Source organism: Podarcis pityusensis (assembly GCF_964106645.2).
Source record: "Podarcis pityusensis genome assembly, chromosome: 5".
In the NCBI taxonomy this organism is placed as follows: domain Eukaryota; kingdom Metazoa; phylum Chordata; class Lepidosauria; order Squamata; family Lacertidae; genus Podarcis; species Podarcis pityusensis.
The window spans coordinates 60778107-60802479 of NC_138032.1; the positions used below are offsets into that span (position 1 = coordinate 60778107).

General features: G+C 43.7%; 2 protein-coding genes across 20 annotated transcripts in view; both read left to right on the top strand.

Annotated features, from left to right (window-relative positions):
* The window catches only part of JAKMIP3 (Janus kinase and microtubule interacting protein 3), a 125893-nt gene extending 117642 nt beyond the window's left edge, over positions 1–8251 (top strand). For all 18 annotated transcript variants that reach the window (XM_081007143.1, XM_081007129.1, XM_081007146.1 and 15 more), the window contains one exon: positions 4278–8251. The gene's annotated coding sequence lies outside the window, so the exon portion shown is untranslated. The remainder of the gene's footprint in view (positions 1–4277) is intronic.
* Positions 8252–11271: 3020 nt separating this feature from the next.
* DPYSL4 (dihydropyrimidinase like 4) overlaps positions 11272–24373 on the top strand; it is a 33772-nt gene continuing 20670 nt past the window's right edge. The window contains exons 1-5 of one of the 2 annotated variants that reach the window (XM_081007197.1): positions 11272–11637; positions 19348–19436; positions 20289–20473; positions 21719–21883; positions 24296–24357. In XM_081007197.1, the coding sequence (XP_080863323.1) occupies positions 11287–11637; positions 19348–19436; positions 20289–20473; positions 21719–21883; positions 24296–24357 (852 nt within the window). In that variant the 5' untranslated portion in view covers positions 11272–11286. Of the gene's footprint in view, positions 11638–14751; positions 15114–19347; positions 19437–20288; positions 20474–21718; positions 21884–24295; positions 24358–24373 lie in introns of those variants that run through there. The other variant, XM_081007196.1, reaches the window with a different exon arrangement.

Consider the following 24373-nt stretch of genomic DNA (forward strand, 5'->3'; position numbering starts at 1 on the left):
TAGGTCTTTCAGGACCAGTGTTATATGGTTTCGGCGGCCACTCCCAGTCACCAGTCTAGCTGCCGATTCTGGATTAAGGGAGGCATCTATCCTCAACAGGATCACCATTCTGAGGATTAGTCCTGCGCACTCAATCTAGAAATGTGTGGAGCTTCAGTTTGGTGCGGCTGAAATGAAGCAGGATGAGGCTTAAAAGCTGTGTCACTCACACTAGGAGCAGCCTCTGGGGAAAGAGTATTAAGCATTTCCATCCACACGGAAGTTCTGGCAAGGATCTTGAAACTCTGGTAGCATTTGAGTCTTGCAAAAATATCCCCTGCATAGTTTGTGGTCTGTGCCTAGGTCTGCTGCCTTTGCTACTTTTTGTTCATAGCAGATTCCCCTTCTGTCATTGAATGATGGGTTGTCTCTTAGGCGATTTCAAGTCATTTTCGCATCATTTGACAAGCCTGTAATGGTGTCTCCTGTTTTTTTGTCATCTAAATAATAGTTAATGATTATATTAATTCAAGTTAATAATCTTACAATCTCTTCTGAACCAAACACACTTTAAAATAGTGGGTTTTCCCCAGAACTGAGAACTGGTCTCCAGGCATTATGCTCAGCGTTAACCTTTTTGTCTTATACAGATTTGAGGACAGATTATTCCTATACAGTATACTGCTTATTTTGATGTTTCAAATAATAATTCTAATGTAATTTTGATTTCCTTCAGTATTTTTTTCACTCTGTGGGAATTGTAGCACTGTCTCCCACATCTTCCTATAGCTTTCATTTAGAAAAATACAAGGGAGTGTGTGTGTGTGTATTCTGGCAACGAGCTGCTATTTTTGCTCAGTTCCAATGTTTACATAACTAATTGTTTTTTTTATGGGGAAATCCCAATAATGCTTATTGTCTAGGTTTAGAAAAAAAATCCTTACAAAATAAATATGGTGAAGGAGAAATGCATTTCTTCCTATGACTGGAGGGAAATGATTTAAATTAAAAAACTTTTAAAAAGAAAGATTGCACATATATTGTGATGTCCGCTACTTGGGACAATTATTACATTGTAAACTATTACAAATTGTTAATTATTCCACATTTACAGGTAAACTTTATCCTTTTCCTTTGCCCCCTCCAAAACATATTTATAAAAGTAACCCATTTCTGATGCTCATAGTGTCTGTGTTTCCTAGCCATATGGTGGCTTATATGTCTAATGCCCAGTTGAGAATTGACTGCAAGGACAGATGGACCATCTGCTGAGTGTCAAATGGGAAATCGTTTTATCCATTCATGATTATCCTCATACCCTCCTACTAAAGGCGAGATCATGGGACCTGTGATTTTCAGATCAGAGTGATGAGTTTAAACAAACTGTCATCATATCAATCCATCCATCCATCTATCTATGTATCTATCATCTATCTATCTATCATCTATCATCTATCTATCATAGATTGATTGGACTGCTTATTTTAGCATTCATCTTTATAATATTAACTTTCCTGTCAATAATTGCACCAACTCTTTAAAACATTACTTACCAGCTTACATTTTCCATACTCATTTGAGTTTTAACTTCAGTGCTTACTTTAAAAATAAATAAATCAGCTCTTACTTTAAACTTTCCTGCTTGTTTGACTCTGAAAAAAAGTGTTTTTATTTTAAACTAGGGAAGGCTGAGGGCAAAAATGTCGGGTATTTTAAAAGACAATGATGTACAAAAAAATAGTCTCTGCTGATTGATAGAACTAAAGTATTTATGTCCTGATGCAAGCTGAAGCATATATGTGTGAGCCTGGATTTTCCATTCATTTCATGTAAATGAAAGGAGAAGATTATATAGGAACTTCATGTCCTCAGTGATACTCACTGCTTCAAACCAGCATCTCTGAGAACCTTGGAAGTGAGCCCCAATAGCTCAAGCTTGCAACTTGAAATGTGACTTCTATATTATCATCAGTAGTGCTGCCTGGCTGTAGTCAGATGACGAGTTTCTTCCATACTTACAGCCACACTGATTGTCACTGACAGAAGCTTTGACGCAGCCAGAAATCCACATATAGAAGCCTACATGTATAAATTCTGGTTACATCATTTGCCAAGTGATTTCTGCACCTTGTACTGGGTGTTGTAGTTCCTAAGACAAGAAAAGGAATGTGTTCTGTTGTAATCTGTTTCTAAATTATGTGTGCAAGAGAGGGTTGATTCTTTATGCTTTTCCATGTGTTCTGTGCTATTTCCATCAAGGATAGCATGGAAGGAGGCAGTTGGTTCATCATTGTCCCTAGAGAGAAAGAGGAATGTCTGTAGTTGCATGCATTAGGGATCCCCAAGCCAGCTGCAGAATATTCATCAATTTCCCTCTCCGTGGGGTAAGGCAAAAATGGGAGAAATGTCAGGGTATATCACCACTAGTTCAATGGTTTTATATCAGTTTTACTATTCCCCAAGGGATCCTAGTTATTGTAAAATGTTAAGAATCCTGAGGTCTTTTATAGAGCTCTTTTCCAAGGTTCCAAGGCTCCCTGGAACACACTTAAAGGCAGTCAGTGAGATTCATGCACAAAGGTGTAGTGGTCTGGGATCATAGGAGGTCAAAGAACCTATTATTATTTCTGCAGAAGGTTCCCCATCTCTTAGTAGATTTTTAGCTACTTTTTTTAGCTTTTTAGCTACTGAGAAGTCTTCTCACCCTTTGCACTGGTAGGAGACAAGAGATGAGTCAGTGACTGAGGATTGGCTCATAGTATCACTCTGGAAAAGGTGCATAAGAAGACGATTGAGGAGGCATTGTTCTGTATGCTCCAAAGCTAAGCATTTAGGAACACTGAAAACACATGGTGCTTCAGTTTCAAGAGGGTGGTGGACAAGTTCTTCTACATACAATGGACCATCAAAGAAGTCTGATGGACCATTAAATCACTCCAGAAGAAGGTATCGGCGCACTCCAAATTATTAGCCCATGTATGCGCACAGAAAATAGCAGTTTTAGCTGAAAAGCAACCCTTGCAACAATTGATTGTTGCAATGCATCCCTAATTATTATTGTTGTATAATTAGAGGATTATTGTAGAACCTTAGAAGGCAGTGTGTCTGTGAGGAGGCATGGTTGTGAGGTGTGTGTGGCAGAGATGGGGCATGGCTATGACTATCATGAAGGGACCCTGCACTTCTGAATTCACCACTACTCTACTGTTCATGCAGGATGACCTCTGGGTTGATAACTAAACTGAAGGTGGGCAGTGGGCCCATCTGATTTTCTTTTACTGATTTTTTTCTTTTATTTTTCTCATGTTTTTATATGTTTGTTGGGTGCTGATCATAAAAAGTGAGATGAACCCTAAGAACCTCAAGTGGATTTTCCCTTGTGGAACAGAGGTCCCCCATCCCCTCTTTTTCATTGCACTCAACTGTGCTTTTCAAAATCAGCTCCTGATGGTTGGGAACCCTTAGGAACAGAATGGGATGTGGTGGAGGTGTTGCAGCTGGAGGGGGAAATATGTGGAAATTGGGTACCATATGTGCAAACCAAAATGTCTTGGGCTTGCCTAAACACCCCTTTGGTTCCATCCTATGGTTGGTCACTTCTGAACCTAACACTATTTTGATGTTGCCTTACATCTTTCTTTCCCCATTTGATTGAAACATACTGTGGTTTCCTCTCAGATTTATAAATCTTTAGATTGATGGAATCAAAAAAGATTGGCTTCTCAGTTGTGCTGCAGCCTTGTTAATATAAAACTGCATCATTCCCTGCACTCTCCTTGTCCATAAACTCAGCTACATCATAACTTAGATACCTGAGGGGAAGGCTTATGATTTGTGTTTAATCAGGCCATATGGACAATCAGCAATTATGGTTTCTCACATTGCACTAGTACAATGAAGGATAGTGGTTCATCCTTTGACTTGTCCATCCTTAGAACTTCTTTTATGATGTAGTAAAATTAGAGATGTTAGCCAGTGGTTGCATTTCCTCTTTGTTTCCATCCTTTTCTTTGTTAATTTCATAACGAAACATCAGTGTCCACTAAGTCCAACATAGTTCACCAGACACATATTAGGACTGCCAAGCCTCCTCTTTTTTGAGTCCCAAAAGATAGCAAAAAGCAGGCATTTATCAAGCCCTTGATAGGCTTCCATAAATGGCAGACTGACTGTGTCTGGCTTGGTGCGTGACAATTCATGCAGGACGAAATTATACTATGAGCATTTTGTAGTTACTGTCTTCTTCTTTTTCCCTTTTCCTTTCTGGTGTGTGTCTGTGTGTGTGCACTTTCTTTCAGATTCAGACCAGGATGTGATGCTTCAAAACATGGTCCCAAATGAGACTCATCAAATATAGTATGCAAAACCCCCAGAAACACCAATTAAAGATTCCCCCCCTTTTAAAGTAAATTCTGGCCACAAGCTGCCAGTTTTGGTAGCCCCTGAACACTTCCAAAATGTGTGCTACTGTTAACAAATTTAGCTTCAGTTTTTGTTCAAAACAACTGCTCCAGAAATTGACATTTATCCAGTATGTGATCCACTACTGATCTCGGAGACTACACTGAAAATTATTGCATTAATGGGAGAAGAAAAACAGAAGAAACTTTTGGGGGGAAATATATAGCCTATTCAATTGACATATTGGTACCACCATCTGGTCATTAGAAGATACTCTAGATCTTTATGAAAAAAGCAGTGCCCAAACAGGAAATTTTGTTGAAAACAAATATAAAGGAAGTTAGTGTTTTCATACTCATAATACCTTTTTGCTCCTGAACACCACATGATCCTTCTGAAGTTAAGCACCTATGCAGCATGAGCCTAAGCATGTTTCCTCGGAGATGACACTTAAGGCTACAGTCCTCCTAAGCACACCTAGGAGAGTGTGAAGTCCCATTGAGTTAAATACTTCTGCCTAGTGATGTAAGTGCTTAACTTAGTAGTATGTATGCTCTAGTAGGAAGTGCACATAGGCCTGTAGCCTTAACAACCATTTCTTTTCATTGAGTGAGATATTTACTGTATTGGCCCGAATATAAGCCATACCCAAATATAAGCCACATCTTTAAAATTTGGGGAGGGGAGGAGAGAGAAAAAGACAATACCCGAAAATAAGCTGCTCCCTAAAAATTCTGCAGGCACTCACGCCCGTTCCATTTTACCATATGTCTGCTTCAGCAGCAATATCGTAAAAGCCAATTTTTGTAAGTTCACGAATTTAAGCCGCGCTTTAACTTTTCATGGTCAGAATTTGGGGGGAAAGTGAGGCTTATATTCAGGCCAATATGGTAAGCACATGGCTAACTCTCCCATCAAAATACATTGGCATGGGTTATGCCCATGGTTGACTGATGATTTACTCATTTGCTGCTATCCCTGAGCTACACTCAGTTTTTTCTCCATAACAACTAACTACTTTTCTGCTAATTCCAGCAGGGCCCACACTTCTACCTTCAGATAAGGTGCTTAAAAAAATATTATAATGTGGATTTAAACCAATCCATGTGCACTGACTGCTTTGTGCATGCAGTATTCATTCTACTGGATTACAAACATTTGCCCTGATCCAGCTACTCTTGCAACAAGGAAAAGCTTCAAATGCATGCACACAGCTCCATGTGCACATTTGGGTTTTTGTTTTCTTCAAAGGCAAAGGAACTTCATGTGTGTTACCTTAACTGAGTGTTCTCCTTATCTTTAAATGAATGGGAGATCCCTGCTTCTGGGGCATCCCCATATGCATCTTCTTTACCATCTCGGTTAGAGGCAAGAGTGGGCATTGATCAAATCAGATTGAAGTGTGACAGAATGTACAATGCAGGCATCTTTCAAAATGCCTTAAATTAAATGCCTGGCTGTACTTAGGGATTAAGATGCTGCTAGTGGCCTGGATATACAGGATGCACTTGATAAGATTCGAGAATCTAAAGACAAGTGTATTTGGAAACTGGCTGGAATACATTTCTTTTTCAGCCGTGTTTCTGCATTATATGTATATGTTTATATATCCATTTCATGGCCCTAGAATTGCCAATTTCCACTTTCATTCTCTCTTTCTTCTTCATTATGAACACAAGTTTATCTGTACAGGACAGAGAAGCATGTAAATAAGTGATGGTGTATAAATATGCTATTGTTTATATGGAAACAGATATTTTGTACAAACAATGAATGTGATTTAGATTTCTGTTACTCAGATGTATTGCATTGCATACACACACACACACACACACACACACACACACAGAAGAGGTTTTCTTTCACTGACTCTAAACATAATAATTTAGTCTTGATGATGAGTAGCACTTTACTCACATTGCTGATGGTGATAACTTAAAATTCTGGAAAACTCCAGTGTCTGTATGATGGTGCATGCAAATGTTGAGCTGAACTTCCTTAATAAGGGAAGCAAAATGAAGCTCAGACATTGCTTGCCATGCCATTTAGATTGAAATTCTCTACAATTTAACTAGGAATAAGCCCCGCTAAATCTTCAGAACCTACTTTTGAGTAAATATGCATCTTATCAAGCTAGTTACTCCATCCTAAGGCATGCTGTACAAGCAGCAGAGTGCTTCAAATGGGTTATAGTGACATAGCATTAGCTTCCAGAAGCAAGATGCCCATTAAGGATGTCACCATCCCTTCCTTTGAACTTGACTTGTGGCATACATGCCAAAATGATAGTCATCACCACAGTAAGCTGTATAGAACATTAAACTGCACCCCATCCACTTGAGTCGTTCATTGCTAATATTTCTACCCCACATTTCTGAGGCTTTCATCCCACTCAAGACTGCTTATATGAATTAAAATCACAATGAAACATATCAAAGAAATACAACACAAATACGCAAAGAAAGCCATGCTTTTCTGAAACAACAACTGTGCTCAGCACAGACCCTTATCTAAGCCAGTGTAGCAAAAGGCTGCCTGCACAGAAGAATCTTCCCTGATGCTCAGAAAATGTAGCTGCGGCCATAGAAAAGATCCTGTCTCTAGTCTCCATTAGCTATATGTAGGATACAGGAAATGGCCTCTCCACTAAATCTAAGACATCTCAAATACAGGTAAAGCTGAATTCTGCAACCTCTGTAGCCACTTTATTCCTCAGAGAGTGACGCAGGCCTGCGAGTGTATTTTGCTGCACTACGCTGCCACCTCCTTCAGTAATGCTAATCATTGGAGGAACTGAAGGAACAAGCAAGTTTCCCCAAAGAGACTCACACAAGACAATGTCATAGTGCTCATTTGCCTCTTTCAGAATTATTTCCTTGGTCATCTCTGCTGCATGTTTTATCTCCAGTCCTGCAGATCAACATGGAATTTGGGATTAGAGTAAATGGCCAGAATCCAAGTCGCTGAGTAGAGTACGCTGAAAGTACTTCCATAAACTACCTGGTGTATTACACATTTAATTTTCTAACCCCAGCTTCCCATGCTGCTCTGGAAGCTGCTCTTGTGTTCATGTTTTTGTATCTGTCCATAAGGTGGAAGGAGATTCCATGGATTTCGTTGGAACTAACTTCTAAGGAGCTGTACCTAGGATTATGTCTTAAATTCACTGTTCCTTTGGTAATGCACTAACAAGGAATAATATGCTCCATTTCTCCAATGTAATTCTCTAGCATTTATATGGGTCTGCTATGTATATTGTGAGATAAAAGTAGTAAAAACAGATTTGTATATAATTTTGCTAGATTTGTCTCCAATAAGATGGGGTGCCTACCTTGAATTTACAGTTGCCCAATCTAGAGTATTAAGTGTGCTCTTGATGTGCACACTGGTCTCTTGCATGCACAAAAAGATATGCTCCCTTTAAATTTATAGTGAAGCCATCACTTGGGAGGAGCTGTATGCACAGCAAACCTTCTAGAACATATTCTATATGAAGGCAATTTAGGCTGCAATCGTACACACTTACTAGGGAGTAAACACCGTCGAACACACTGCAAAGTACTTCCAAATAAGCATGCGTAGAATTACACTGTTTAATAGGAAGCCAGTTCTAAAGCGTAGAGCTAGTATTTGCCTGTCATGATAGAATAGTATTCTGCACCACTGTCATCATATCTTGTTTTGTGATGTTTCACCAATGCAGAGATTCATCCAACCCATCAGCTGCATGTTTTAAGCACTGCCATTATTTCACATGCCATATACAGCTAATTCTTGGGAAGCTAGCAAAGGAAACCATGGACTCCAGTGAGTGGACAATGCCAATTTTCCTGTTTGAATAGTACATGGCCCTAATGGAAGTTTGCTGACATTCAAGTAAACAGGGAAGGCATCCCATGCACTGAACTTATCTGGAGAGGGAAATATGCCTGTAAGTGCTGTTTGACAGTAAAAGTTCTTGTGCCAAAGGATGCACAAACCCAAGGATGCTCACTCCCCCATCTCACCCCATGTAGTAATAGCTGGGACCATATATGCACCAGCATGCACTTACATTTTTAGTTTAATTACTGATATATGACAATAGCCAATATGGAAAGAAGATATGTGTAACTACATTGAATTGTAACACCAGAGTTCCAAGAAAGCCTTAATAATATAATCATATACCATGTTCACAACTAGTTTGGCATATGACTTGCGCTCATCAGTTAGAGAACATGTATATTCTGGGTAATTGTTTTGCCATCACGTCTAAACTATAATCCATTTGAATTGCTGCTTAATTTGTCAGTGACTGTGTGTTATGTATACCAGACTTATGCCTGTGGTTCAAGCTGTTGAAGGACTGTGGCTGTTATTTGAAAGTATTCAGCTCGCTTAATATCTGTAGTCTTCAGTATATCCCAGAGTGCCTTACACAGCTTGTTAACATAAATACCTGTCATCATGGAGAAAACCAATGCACCTGAAAGTTATTTGTGGTGGACAGGTGCCAAATTAACCTGTATCTTTAATGACACCATTAAACCCTTACAGTGCAGAGTGTGTTTCTGAACAGTAATGGATTTAGTTTAGACTCAGGAAATCGTATTGTGAATATGTACAGTACATCCGCATATTTAGTGTACAGTTTATTTAAGCAGCTGCTGTAAATGTCTGTCAAAACTAAAAGCATATACAATAGTTTTCTTCCATGATAAAATATGCCATGGTTTACTTGTGTTTTCTAATGTAATCTCATAATAATCATATCCTAAATACTTAATGTTTGGTTCTGTGCTAAAGAGATAATTGATGAGCCTAAAATAGGCTTATATGTACAAAGTTTTACACATATTTTTGTATTGTGATTCATATGCTATATATATCAGATACTTTCTATTCATTTGTAAAGTACATAAATTATTGTAAACTTTTAATTAAAAAAGTCTTTTAAACGTATGAATGACTAGACATGGATTTTCTCCATGCAGCACAAAAAGAAAAGTGTTGAAGCCACCATGTAAACAGCAGTAGTTGCTTTTGAACTATACCAATGGAGTAATCTGAGTAACTTTACACATTGATCAGCACGCATCAAAAAACTATGCTCCAGATTGTTGTAGAGAATATTTCCATTTATTTTACCAACAATTACAGCCAACCATAGACAACCCAGCTCCCAACACATCTCTTTAAATGTCTTATGACTTGATTAAATAGCTGTATCCTGCCAAGAAACATTCAATCAATTTCCATATCTTTATCCTATTTTACCACATGCATGCCTAGTGTACAAAAAGGTCTATATAAGTCTATATGCTGAGGAGGTGTGAAGACAACAGCAATGTGCTGACAGTTTGGAAATACCAAGGTTATGTAAGGTAGGTTATGCTGAGAAGAAAGAAGTAATTGACTGGTTTGTGACCTGCAGCCCACTTCCCCCTTTCTAAAGTTTCCTATTATGGTGGCCCATTGGAAGGGAATATAGCACAATTTCTGTAAATGGTGGTTCCGGTTTCCTGCTCATGGAAGTAGCCTCCAAAATCTTCCAAGAGAATTTGGAGAGTGTCACACTGGCCATAGGAGACCACTTTGTGTGAGCATTTGCACATAGCAACTGGATTAATAATTCTGGAACTAGTCCTTACATTAGGTACATTAGATATGTATGTTCATTAGATTTTACAGGTCTTGACTGTAAGAAATGACTTTGTGTTCATGGATAAATAGGGGTCTCTCCTTTCTGCTTGCTTTAAAAACAAGAACTTTGAGCCAAGCTTTCTGCTAGCATTGCAGTGCAATGACCTAATTCTGTTTAGTAACTCATTTCTAGAGCTATAATCCTGTATCAGCTAAAACAACAAGGGAATAAAGTACGTGAAACTGAACAGTCTGTTGCCCAAAGGCTGACATTAGTTGCAAGCAGAAATCGTATACTGGAGTACTGTTATCTCATTCATAATGAAACTGAAAATTTAAATAATCTGTGGAGGAACCTACTTTTTATATGAATTCTGACCTAAATTACCATCAGCAAAATGAAATGATTAGTAAAAAAATAAATAAATCCCACCAGGTGGCACTGAAATTTTTCCACAAATAGTATAATCAAATTGTTTGTCAGACACCACACTGCAGTTGTGATGAAAATGTAACAATATTTATTCTACTTTTTTGCACATATCTGGATCAAAATTAAAGGAATGCAGAAGAGAAAATGCAAGGTATGCCAGTGTATCATGTGCTTCATAATGCATGCATTCCATTCAAATAAGTCTTCAAATTTCATCTACAGAATTGTAGTTGGCAAGGGTTTACAGACTTAAGTGTAAGCACTGGGCTACAAATGTTCTATAGCCCTACATAGAAAAGTGCTTCGCTTTTGTTCAAAACGCCTTTGGCTATCCCTTAATAAACTGTTAATGGAGCAAAAGCAAGCACGTTATCTCTTGTGTCTGTCTCCGTTGGTAAGGGAATAATTGATTCAATAAAGGCTGTCAGTAAACTTCCATTGTGTTTATTCTTCTTCTGGGACCACCTCGACTCATGCATGGTGAGTTGAGCCAACCCCCCGCGAGAGGCAAAGCAGCGTTTAAGTGACAGCGATGGAAATTCTCCTGTAGGTGGGCTCTCGCTGGGATGTCCTCCTAATGAACTCCTTCGGCGCGGCTGCTTCAGCACCACAGAGCGTGGACAGCTCCCAGCCAGCCAGGCTCGTGGCGAAGACCAATGGCGTTACCTGCCTAACGCAGCGCGGAGCTGGCTAGGAGTTTACATCTGACAAGTGAAATCGGATTGAGCCCCTGCGTTGCCGTGACACCCCCATCCCCACACGGCGCTAGTTCCCCAGCCCTCCCCGAGGGCAACACTTCGCTCCACTCTCCAGCAGTCCCAGGCAGGCGGCCTCCCTCCCTAGCAGCCATGGCAGAGCCGAGGGAGCAGCTCCAGCCGCCGGAGAAGAAAGAGGAGGAAGTGCCCGATTATTTCGCGGCCCTCGGCACCTGCAGCCCCAAGCCCCGGCAGAAGTACGGAGGGATGTTTTGCAACGTGGAGGGCGCCTTCGAAAACAAGACGCTGGACTTCGAATCGCTCGGCGGAGGGAGGCGAGGGGGCAGCAACCAGAAGCTCAGTCGAGGGGACCTCAGCCAGCTCTCCAGCGGGTCGGAGGGGCAGAGCGAAGCCAGCAGCGGCAGCCAAAGTACCCCGGTCCTCACACCCGCGGGCCCGCCGTCAGTTGGAGTAGCGGAGGAATTACCCAATGGCTGCCATCAGGTAACCGGGGGAGGAAGGCGCTGGGGACGGTCATTGGAGGAGATGGGGCTAAACTTTTGACGGTGCGGGATAAAGCTGATCCAGCGCTCTGTCTGTCTGTCCCCCCATAGAAATGTTTCAGGGACGTATTTAACGACCTGAGGAAGGTAATGAGCAAATCCGGTGCAGAAAGGCTAGTCCCTTAGCGGAATCAGCCAAACGGCCCGGGAACAGGCAGAAAGCGCCTAGCGTCTGGGTCTCTTCCAGCCAAGTAGGCGGCGCTCGAAGTGACTCGGCTCATGCGCGCAGGTTCAGCTCGTGAGACGAGGACCTGGCAAACCCGTGAGCGGCTCGGCGTCCGCCCTCGATTTCAGAGGCGCGAGAGCTGCTCCGAGCAAGCGACAGAGCCAGCTGCATTTCCTGAACTGGAATGTGGTTTGGAATTCACAGTGGAGCCGCCGCTTCTTAATCGCATCCGAGGTCACGAAACCTGTCACAATCGCCCCCCTCCCGCCCTCCGAAGAGGACTGATCGGGACGCCAGGTGGCGATTGATTTCCCAGTCGGCTGCAGCCCGTTTAGACGGCTGGCTGGCTTTCTCCAGCGTCCTCTTTAAATGTGGCGTGGCAGCCATGTATACCCCACAGGTAGAGCAGGAGCACTGTGTCCTCTGTTATTTTGCAACGCAAATGAGCGTCACCGGGGACCTGGCTTTTGTCTCTTCAGTCTCTTTCCAAGGCAGAGTGTACATCGGAGTCAGCGTGCATGGTCCGTAGAAATCTCCTCTGCTGCTGTGAGATTCAACAGACCCGGTCTTATGTTACAGCCAATAGGAGTCATTTTATTGATTTTAATATGAATAAAAGAATTGGATGGGAAGGCTGAAATGCTTTGCACATTTACTGTAGGGTAGGTCCGGGTTAACTCAAAGGGACTTACTTCTGAGTAGATAGGCATAGGAATTTCAGTGAGGCATACTTTGGGGGAAATTGGCATAAAATAGCAACCCAAAATGCTTTTAATAAAGGTAGGACCGGGTGTTTCTTCCCAGTAGCAGGAGCCATGCGGAGTTTGAGGTTAGGGCTGGAGATTATATTAACCCAGAATGCTAGCCTTGGTGGCTAATGTTCTTATCTCCACTGTGGAGGCAGCAGACTTCTGAATGCTAGTTGCTGGAAGCAGCAGGAGGAGAGAGTGGCTGCAGCACTCAGATCCTGCCTGGGGGCTTGCTATAGACATCTGGTTGGCCACCAGCATGGTGGAATAGATAGGCCATTGGCCTGATCCAGCAGGCTCATTTTACACACACACAACCACACCTCCTACATCTGAGTGGGAATTGCAGCAAGGCAGAATGCCCCTCTTCTCTTCCACTTTAATGCTGATAAATGGTTTTTAATAAACTACTTTCCACGTGGTGCAGTGGAGAGGGAGGGAGGGAGTCTCTTGTGACAATCTCTTTTTCCTGGTAATTTGAGCACAAAGCTTTAAGAACTGAGGTTTCGTTCGCCAGTCTAAATGCTACTTGGCTGCCCTGCAAGTTATTGATTAAGGCTGCAATTCTAAATAGAAATAAAGAATACTTACCTTGGTGTAAGTTCCCTTGAACTCTGCTTCTGAACAGGCATGCATATTTTCTCTTTGTTCTCTGAAATGAGTGACACATTTTACTTATTCCTGCAAAACACTTATACCCCGTTATCTAGCCCAGCAAAACGCCCAATTAAAGTCTTAAAAAGATAGGACACAAAAGGAAAGGGGTGTGTGGAGGGAAGAGGTAAACAAACAAAACTCAGGCAACACATCACATGTTACAACATCAGCCTTGTACACCAGAGCCCTCCAGGATCACATCCAGACTCCACCTAACCTGGAACTTGCGTTTCCATAGGAGTGGCCAGACTGATGCTTTCAGGAAGCCTACAGGCAGAGCACAAAGGCAGGAGCCCGCTCCTTTTGTTTGCCTCCAAGGCCTCCCATTATTCATTATATCCTCGGAATATGGACGACCCATCGCTCGTGACCAGGACCCCTTAGAGCAGAGCTGACATATCCTCTGCATGAATTTATCCCATCCTTAAAAACAAAACCAGCACACTAAGCTACTGGTCACCAATTAAATCGTGCGACAGAGAATTCCTTAGTGAATTACGCGTCGTTTGAAACAGCACCTCGCCAAGTGCATCTGATTCCGCAGAGGATCCCCTTATTATTGGATCCTAGCCAGATCTCTGTCTTCAACACTCGGTGGTGCTTATGAAGGAAAATTCTGACCAGGGCTGAGCTGGTTGCCCCGAGGATCTGATGCTATATTAAAACAGAGGGTCACTTAAACCTGAAATACACTTGGAAAAGTTAAACAAAACGGGGCTTCCTTTTGAATGGACGTGCAGATGACAGCGCTGTAGGGAAGCACCCGCCTGTTTGGGGCTACACAACACTGCTCTGCATAGGAGCCAACTCCCAGGGACTTCGCCCCCCTCCCCATAAAATATTTGAGGGGGCCGGTGATCCCCAAAGTTGATGGGCATTCAAATGGAGTGTATGTGCCGCGTCTTGTGATCGATTATGCGAGAGAGGGCTTACTTGGGTCCCCCCCCCTCAATTTTATTCAAGTTGGCACCCCTGCTGCTCTGCGCGCGTGTGGTCCTAGTCACTCGGAAGCCGGTTCCACCGACATCAAGGATATTGGCTTTCAAGTTAAACTCGGGGTGAGTAAGTCCCAATCCAACGCAAGGTTTGAAATATGGATCTGAAGCGGGGTGGATGGGGGGCAGGTGATCTAACTTCCCGCTCCTAAATCAGCCCCGGGGAGCCGCCTGCGTCTATACCAGCTCCCAGCAGGATGCACAAACACACAAACACACACACACACACACACACACACACACACCCCAAGCACCAAACGGGAAACACAAAAGCCCTCTGGGCTGCGTCTCCAGCCAAGCCGCCCCCCTGCTGACGAGGGCCTGGCTCCTGGAGAGAGAGGGCTCGGCCACGTGGCCTTTGTTGGCCGGCGTGGGGAGGCGCAGGCTTTTGTTGGACAGGGCCGTGGCTGCTGCGGCGGGCCGGGCTCGCAGGAGAGGCCCCGGCGGAGCTGTCTGCCTGCGCGTCTGGGGCCCTGTCTGCCGCTGCCTGGCGCACGGGCGTGGAATGCTAATCAGGCAGCTGCTCACTCGGCAAGGCTGCCGGGCGGCCGGCGCAGGGGGAGCCACCGAGCTGCTCTCGCTCGCTCGCTCTCGCTTGCCCGCCCTCCCTCCCTCCTTGCCAGAACAATCCGCCGGGCGGAGAGGCGCGCACGCACACGCGGCGCCACTCAGCATAGAGCCATCCGCCGGCGCCAGCCGCTGCTCCCTCGGCCGGGCGCCCTCTGGACCCACAAAGGCCCCTCGTCGTCGCTGCTGCCCGTGACCCCTTCCCACCTCCCCGTCCCGCGCTCGGCAAGGCCTGCGGGGGAAGATGTCGTACCAAGGCAAGAAGAACATCCCGCGGATCACGGTGAGCCGCCGGGCCCTGGGCTGGGGATGGCGATGATTCTCGGGTTGGCATTGCTCTACGAGAGTCCGATCTGCGCTTCCCGGGCTTGTGCGGAGCCCCCAGCCCCCACCCTCCGCCTTTCCCGAGGCTTCTGGCGGCGCTGGTGAGGATCCCACCCGGGTGGGCCGCCGAGCTGAAGCCCCTGGGTAGGATTTTCGTAACGGGAAGGCGAGGGGAGGTTTGGGTTGCAACGGGGAGGGAGGGGTAGGTGGAGCTGCGCGGTCCCGGTGGGCTTCAGGGGGAGGGGGCGGGAGGCGCAGGCGAGATCCGATCGAGGGCATTCGGCGTTTGTGCCTCCGCCGGCCATGGCTGGTGGTGACCGTCCGCCTGGGGACTCCTCGAACAACCTCTCCTTGTCCACAGCGCGCTCTTTCTCCCCATGTAACGTTCAGCCTGTAGGCGCGCGCTGCTGCCTTCTTCGCGCTGAAGCGAGCCAATGGGTCCCCCCACCCACCGGCTTTCCAAGGAGAAAAACAAAACAGAGCGCTGTGTTATTCTGGAAATCTCCCAGGGTCATAAAGCGCTGCGAAAGACCTTGAGGAATCCGCACCCCGAATCAACTTATAAGGGAATGCAAAACAACATTCTTCGTGGCGCGCCTTTCTTCTTCTTCGCTAAGTGGCTGGTGTCGCCTTCTTCTGTTGTTTATCCGCTTGCAGCCCACCCCCGCCCTCGATCTGATTGCTCATTCGAGGATTTCTAACTCCCTTTGAGTGGGTGACCTCCTACGACACCATCCTCCATTCGACCCTCTTCAGAATGTTAAAATGTGCATTTCCAGAAGCAGGTGTGCAGCCCAAGCCTCTTTCTCGAGAGGCAGAGGAACCCCATTTGCCTCCCATGGACAAATCTATATCCGTGTTTTCCACCTCAAAGAGAGGGGATTAATATCTTTTTGGCTGAATTTGTTTTTAAGCGCAAAGAGCTTAATTTAGCTTGGTGTCTAGAGTATTTCTCAGTATCAGGCATGTGAAAGGCAATCAATACAGGTTCTTCAGATACAAGTTGAACAGATAAACACTGAAATGTGAGCATTTCCTATAAGGATTTCTTCAGTGACTGTGGGATGTAGTAACTTCTAATACACAATCTGTTCCTGGGAATATAGGTGGGGGGAAAATAGGGGGATGGAAGTCTTCTGACTGAGGGCTGCTATTTAAGACATTTGCCACTGAAAGCTCCCTGTGCAGAGAATTAGTGTCCTCTTTTGTTAAATGTAACCCAACTTGAACCCCAAGGATTTAAACAGTGTTTTATCCTCAGCTGGATGTGCTTCATAATAACAATGCAACAAGCTTCTATTTACCTGTTAAATGCTTTTCAGATACAGTGCACATTCATATTATCTGTAAGCTAAGCTCTGCTGTTTGAAATAAGTCCATGTATCAGACCTATCTTTATGCAAAGGTAGTTATTTCAAATGCCTTCTGGATCTCCATTACATCAACCCATACACACCTGAGACTGCAATCCTATATATATTTCTTTGTCATAAGTCTCACTGAATTTAATGGGATCTACTTCTGAGAAGACATTCAGGGGATTGCACTATAAGAGTAACAATATTTTCCTGTCTCTCTCTCTCTTCTGCTTCCCCACACAGCAAATTGTCAGGCATTTACCACAACTAAAGGTGTTAGGATTGGTTGCATATAGCCCACATCAATGTGAATCTCTGCATATTTCTACTTTTCAAAGGCAATCACAGTTTGTGACTATCTTAACATTAGCATTCTCCAAAACACAAATTATTCTTTTCTTGACCTACTTTTGATCCCTTCCCAGGTTTGATCCACTAAATCATTATTATTATTTTGTCATGCTACCCATTTGCATCCCCTCCTTATCCTGCCCTTTATCAGAGGGGTGTGTGTACATTGCACATATAGACACATGCACTATTAGGGTTACATCTAATACAGCGGATTATGCTTGTGAAATCAACTGTGGAAATTTCTGACCAACTCCCCACTGAAATAAACTGTGGAATAAAGCACACCACATTCATTAGGATCTAAAGAATTGGGAAACTAGTGCTCATGTTCAGGCAGGAGTTCCCAAGGCTGTGTGGCAAGCTGAAATCAAAGAGGATTGAAAAAACAGCTTGTGGAACTGCATGAAGAGTCAAGGGGGAGAGAGCCTGTGAATATTCCGCTGAGCTAGTGCACGTCCCTTGTGTGAACCTAAGTGTCTCCTTGGATCCTGGCCATGATGACTGAGGAAGCTCTGATGCCTGCTTAAGCCCTTTAGGGTTGACTTTTAAAGTAAGCAACGTCAGAACTCATTACCTGCCAAGTAATTCTTGGTTGTGAGCCTCTTGACCTGATGGCCTAGCCTGTGAACTCTCAAATGCATTAGTAGGAGAGGTAGGTGACTCTTTCCCATTCCTTGCATCCTGTCATGTTAGATGGTTTGAAGAGCCTGCTGCATCAGGCCAATGGACTATCTATCTTGGTTTAGACAGGCCTCACAGCTCCCTTCCTTTCTCAGTGTACTCTATTTCTCCCATCAAAATGAGCAGCTGTGATGTCACTTCTGTAGAAGGGGTTTTCTTTCGAGGTGGGCTTTGAGCAGAATGGCTCCCCCAATGCCTGACATGTGAGGGCTCTATTCTTCATTGTTTGGCCGTGAGCGAGCCAGAGTAGGCCAGCCCTTGAAGCAGAGACTGAAAGGAAGCTGTTTGAATAAAGGCTGGCTTACCGCATCTGGCCCGTGCTCTGGTTGTTATGGAGAAGGGCTGCAGCCTAGGAATAGTTACAGCATTGCTCATCCAATACTGTCCCCCCTTCATGGGGAGGAAGAGCTGCAGTGGATCACTGAAGCTGTTCACTGAGGTATCCTGATGAAACAAGCCTCTTATGCTTTCTATACATTATTCACTTTGATTGGTAGCACATGTCTTACCCACATCATCATTATTGACCCTATATTCCTGTATCAAGGTGTAAACACCCAGGAATTGTTGTGAAGGCATCCATTGTTCTGTCTATGACAGGGGTCACCAACCTAAGGCCCATGGGCCGGAAGTGGCCCGCGGAGGTCGTTTGACTGGCCCACGAGCCACCCCCGAACCAAGCTGCTTGTGCACTGCGCTAAACCAGCGCGGCGCAGGGATTCGCTTCTGCTGCACCGGAAATTGCGTCTGTGCATGCGCAGAAAATCGCAGGCAGGCGCATGATCCAGCCCACAGAGGGAACTCCGCAGGACCGATCCAGCCCAGGCAAGAAAAATCTTGCTGACCCCTGGTCTATGAAATGAAACTGGTATGGGCTAACTTGAACTTGGAAGAAGGCCACCTGGGTACTCTAAATCCTATTATAAGAGGTCCTTGAAAGGGTGTTGTAAACCAAAGTAGCCAACTCCTTGATACTTTCCTTGTTAGTACTGTTGCATTTATAAAGGCCTACAGTTAAGGGTATAAGCCCCAGGCTATGTAACAAGGAAGCCAATTCCACATGCCTTCAGAAATTCCTTTTCTTTGTTAAAAATTCTGTTTCAGTTGCAAACCATTACATTTTTGTTGTCGTTAGGATGGGATACTGTCCTTCTCTGTACACTTACTTTCCTTTGCTGTGTGACTTATTCTGCATTTATTCTGATAATGTGTTTCTGACTCCCTAGCATTCTCCAGCAGCTGGCAGATTCCCTGGAATTGCTAACAGAGGTCAACTCAAAACGAGTCACCTTTCAGCAAATTATAGGCCTGATTCCTTGTAATATCCTTGGAGACAGCGCCGAGAGGGGAAATCAACAAAGGCTTTGCACCAGAAACCCATGGCTCCTTGTTTTGAGAGCTGAAAAATGTGGGATTCTAGCCATCTTAATTAAGAGCTGCCTGGCTGGCACTGTGTTTTACAATAACATTTGACAAAAAAATAAGTCAGGCAAGACTGATGAGTGTATTTTCTAAATTCTATAACACATAATTCCTACCAGTTGGTCAGATAGCCCAGAGATGCCAACAATTTTTGCTGCCTTTGTTGTTTGTATTACATTCTTTTGCATTTCTAGACAAAATAACATCAGCTGCTTTGCATGTCTTAGACGAAGTCTGAATCTCAGGTGTGATTTGAGACCAACACTCAGCTTGCACCACATATTTCTCCATAGTCTGCTTCTGAATGTCTACCTAAAGTCACCTTTAATAAAATGTCTGGTTAGCTTGGAAATCATTGTTTGTTTGCTTTTAAATCAGAGTGACCGGCTGCTCATCAAAGGAGGAAAGATTGTCAACGATGATCAGTCATTTTATGCAGATATCTATGTGGAAGATGGCTTGATTAAGTAAGTTGCTGAAAAATATTTTGGAGTACAGTTTTATTTATTACAGATATTTGTGTACAATTTGATCTACTTTCATTGCTCTCCGATACATTAATTACAATATAAGCAAAGCATAGAGGAGACAGAGTATAATTGTTGTTACGCAACTACATGAAAGTAACACATTCAGTACTACGGTACACAGCACCTTTTGCTCACAGGGACCTATGGATCAAGATTATTATTATTATTTATTTATTTTCTATATTGCTCTTCATCTGAGGATCACAGGGAATGCCCTCAAAGAAGTATGATTGGCCTCCATCTGTCTTGGGAGACAATTGAGTAGTGCACCTTTGGGGGTTTAAGTCAGACTGTTGGAAGGTTGCAAAAGAAATATATCTATCGCTTAATCCTAAGGCTGTGCTCAGGTGGCACTTTCCTTTGCTCCCCGTTGAGTGCTAGAGCATTTAACTGTGAATGTAGAAAGCATTTCAGCAAGGAGAGTTTGGTAAAAAAACACATTTCCAGAAGCCGTGTTATGAGCATCAGGAACACAGTGAGTTGATCTAGTTCAGAGGTAGTCAATGTGGTCCCCTCCTGTAATTTTGGACCATAACTCTCTTTATCCTGATCATTGGCCATGTTGGCTGGTGCTGATGGGAGGTGTCGTCCACAGCATCTTCACTACCCCAGATCTCGTTACCAGTACTTGATTGCCATTTAAATCAATGGGATTTAAGTCATAATTTAATTGCTGGGATCTTCATTCAATGAAATTAGTCTGGATCCGACCCAATATGTTGGATATCTGTATGCTGTTGTCTTCCTTGAATGAAACTTGCACGCAATCTCTTTTAATGTCATTTTCAGGCAAATTGGGGAAAACCTGGTTGTTCCTGGAGGTGTGAAAATGGTTGACGCTTACGGCCAGCTAGTTATGCCAGGTGGGATAGATGTCCACACTAGATTGCAGATGCCAGTGTTGGGAATGACCTCTGCTGACGACTTCTATCAAGGAACAAAAGCAGCTCTGGCAGGAGGGACCACCATGATTCGTATGTAATGCCCTTACTGTGGACTGCATTCCTTTTGTTGTTAGAGCAGAAAATCGGTCACTGAAAATAGCTAATTAGAGGTTGCTCACTTGGTGCGGTGGGGCCACAGGACTAGTTTCCCCACAGCCAGTGTGACTGCCTCTTAGCAGGAGGGAGAGGAGCATGGTGGGAGCATCAGATTGGCTCTGACAGTGTGCCTGCACAGCCACAGTGGCCCTGCCACCTTGCTGCTTACCAAGTCCCTTCCAGTAAGTGGCAGTGGCGCCACTCCAAAGAAGCTTGCATTGCAACTCTGTCCAACTCAGCGAGGCACTCTTGCCAGGTACCACTTGGGTCCAAATTTCCTCAGAGTGTAGCTGAGCTGAACACATCCAGGCTGACTTTCAGCAAACAAGAGAAATGCCCTGTGTTTGCCTTGTAACACACTCCTCTTGAGACACTAGTCACGAAACCATATCACTTGTATGTATGTAAGATCACTGCTCATTTGGTCACACGAATTAGCCTTTAATGCATGTCTGGGCTCCCACAATGCATTCTGTACTATAGACTTGCATAAACATATCCCCATGTCATTGTGGTACAACGACAACCCTTTGGGTGTAGCAGAACTTTCATTTTTCACAACATTTTGTGTGTCCTTCCCCTGCCTGGTTATAATCTTAAAAATTAGGTTGTCTGAAATATAATTATAGACACTGCAGATCTTTGGTGCTACCTATTCTGATGTGAGAGCCAGTGTGATGGGTCAGTTAGAATCTGTTAGAGTGTCAGACTAGGACTTGTGAAACCAAAGTCTAGATTCCCACTTATCTATTAAGCTCACCTTGGGCCAGTCATAGTCCCTCAGCCTTATATGAAGATAAAATGAGTTTGGGGAGAACCATGTACTTCACCTTGGAACTCCTTGGAGCAGGCATAGGCAAACTCGGCCCTCCATATGTTTTGGGACTACAACTCCCATCATCCCTGACCACCTGTCCTGTTAGCTAGGGATGGTGGGAGTTGTAGTCCCAAAACATCTGGAGGGCCAAGTTTGCCTATGCCTGCCTTGGAAGAAAGGTGAGATGTAAATGCAAAAAAAACCACCCCAAAATGCTTCTTGAAATAAGAACCTTTCAATAGATATGGTGTAGGAAACCCATTGCCTTCCAGGTGTTGTTGGACTCTAGTTTCCATTATCTCTGGCATCCCATATTAGGCAATTGAACCCTCATCATCCAATGAATGCATTTGTTTCTCCAGTTGACCATGTGTTCCCTGAATCTGGGTCAAACCTTCTGACTGCCTATGACCAGTGGAGGGAGTGTGCTGACAGTAAAGCATGTTGTGATTATTCTCTGCATATTGACATCACACGCTGGCATGAGAGCATCAAAGAAGAGCTGGAGGCTCTCGTCAAAGACAAAGGTAAGTGCAAAGATACGCTTCATAGAAAGTAACAAGTGGATGGAGATTTACGACTGTCATAGCTTCCTAGTTGCAAAAAGACATGAATATTGCAACACTGGAAGGCAAAGATCCCGCCACATATAAACTGCTAGATTATGCAAAAGAGTGTTTTAGCTTGAGAGCAAATGATGTTTAATAGATGAGGGAAGCTTATCCTTTTTGACAAGATGTGTTTATCATTTTATGAACTGCTAGGTTGGCAGAAGCAGGGACCGAGCAATGGGAGCTCACCCCGTCGCGGGGATTCGAACTGCCGACCTTCTGATCGGCAAGTCCTAGGCTCTGTGGTTTAACCCATACACACACATAGGACAATGAAAATTAGTTAACCATCAGTAAAAAAACAAGCTTTCTTTCTTAAGCATGACAATATCCAGTGTTGTGGAGTAACATTCAATAGCATCCCACCTTAATATGATTTGACCCTTAGGTAGACATTGTTAAAACTAGAATCCCCCCCTCCCAATTCCAATAGTTTATTAAGGTGCCAGCTATGACTTGGATGTGGAATACTTGAGAGGGCTTTTGGTATCCCATGCTACTGGGCTGCCCAAGTGGACCAAAACAAAACAAATAAAAACACCCATTCTGGGTGTTGCATTCAGGTTGCTTCTGAGAAGGTCCACCAGGTGAACATCTAGGCAACTACTTGAATACTTCTGTCTTTCCTGCCGCTTTTGAATTACTATTGAATCAAATCTGCATAAAATCATTCCACTGTGGCAATGATAGTGGGAGAAAGAAGGATCCTGCAGGCATCTCACCCCCTTTGGATTCCAACCTTCATCATGGTTTTTCCCCACACAGAGGGCCTTCTGGGAAGCCAGCTGAATCCTTCCAGATTAAATACGCTAGGATAAGGCTATGCTATGGCTCTGATGTGGTTTCCCACTCAGAGAGTCAGAAATTTCACCCAAGAGCTACTTGGTCAGAACCTGCCCAGGCATCCCAGTGGGAAGGTCCACACATTCCTCATTGCAACAGGCTCCTTGTGGTGTGGAAGCCACTTCCATGTGGTGTGGTTCTAAACTGTATGTGAGACTTACTGTATGCATGTGTGTGTGAGAGAGAACTGGGTGACAGTGTGAATGGGGTGACACTTGTGTTTCCCAAGGAATTGGCACTAGACCCATACGACCAGGACCGTCTGCACGGCCACACTATTTCCTGCTATTCAGAATTGTTCTCTAGTATTGCTTTACTATTAGTAAAGAGAACTAACAATTATTCCCATTCACGATTGTGTTGTGCCAGCACAACTGGCCACATGATCCATCACTGGCCACATGGTTGTTTCCATTAGTACGACTATACTCACTATTATTCAGTGTTCACAAAATCATGTGCCACAAGACCCACATAGTCCCACTCATCACACACATGTCCTGCATCATGGGATTGCACCCTGGTGAAGGGGCCGCTTTCTATAGGCCATGCTGCTGAAGGAGTTCACACTGAGTAGCCCCAGAAGAAAGTGGAAGGAAAATACCAAGCATTATCAGGAAGAGATTGGGAAACCTTGCAGGAAAATCATTTCCGGGGACACAGTGCACCATCTTTCAAAAAAACTGATGGTGAAACACAAGAGCCATACCTCAGTGGTAGAATGTATGTTTGCATGAAAAAGGTTGGGTTCACTGCCTGACATTCTCAGGTGAGGTTAGGAGAGACTTCTGCTTGAAACCATGGCAAACCACTGCCGCTCAGTGTAGAGGATACTGATGGTCTCACTCTGTTTAAGGCAGCTTTGTATGTTCCTACAAAACTCAACGTTAAGATTTTAAGTTAACCAATACATGGAATTGGGTTATCCAATCCAATGTCAGATTTCTCATGTTTATTTAAACGTTGCAATAAATTCTAATAATATAATTGGAAACTGTCGGGGATTTTGGTTCAATTCTACAACCCAAGAAGTCATACAGAGAAATTAACATAGCGCAGCTTAATGCATCAACATAGCTTATTGCTCCAGATTGTCTGAAAAAGAATTTGATAGGTTCAGAGCCTTGTGGTATATACCTGAGTGGTATGTATCTGCACACTGTGGTTCCTAACTAATTGCACTTTTGACATTGGAAAGAAAATGCATTAATGACAACTGTTCACTTAGCATAGATGAGTAATTCAGAGTCATATCATTGTATTTGACTTAACTGCTAAGAATGTTAAATCAGACACTTAGGATTCGATAGCATTTTCTTCTGAATAAGCAAGCTCATGGCTCACAGCATAGATTTTATTCAACATTTTTCAATTCAGATTCTAAGCCTTGATTAGTTTTGTATCTAAGCTGGCCACGCTATGCAGCCTGATAAATGATGATCATCTTTCAGTAGCAATCATTAATTCTCTTCTGCTTTCATTAAGGTGTGAACTCCTTTCTTGTTTTCATGGCTTATAAAGACAAACTCCAGTGCACTGATGCTCAGGTAATATACATACAAG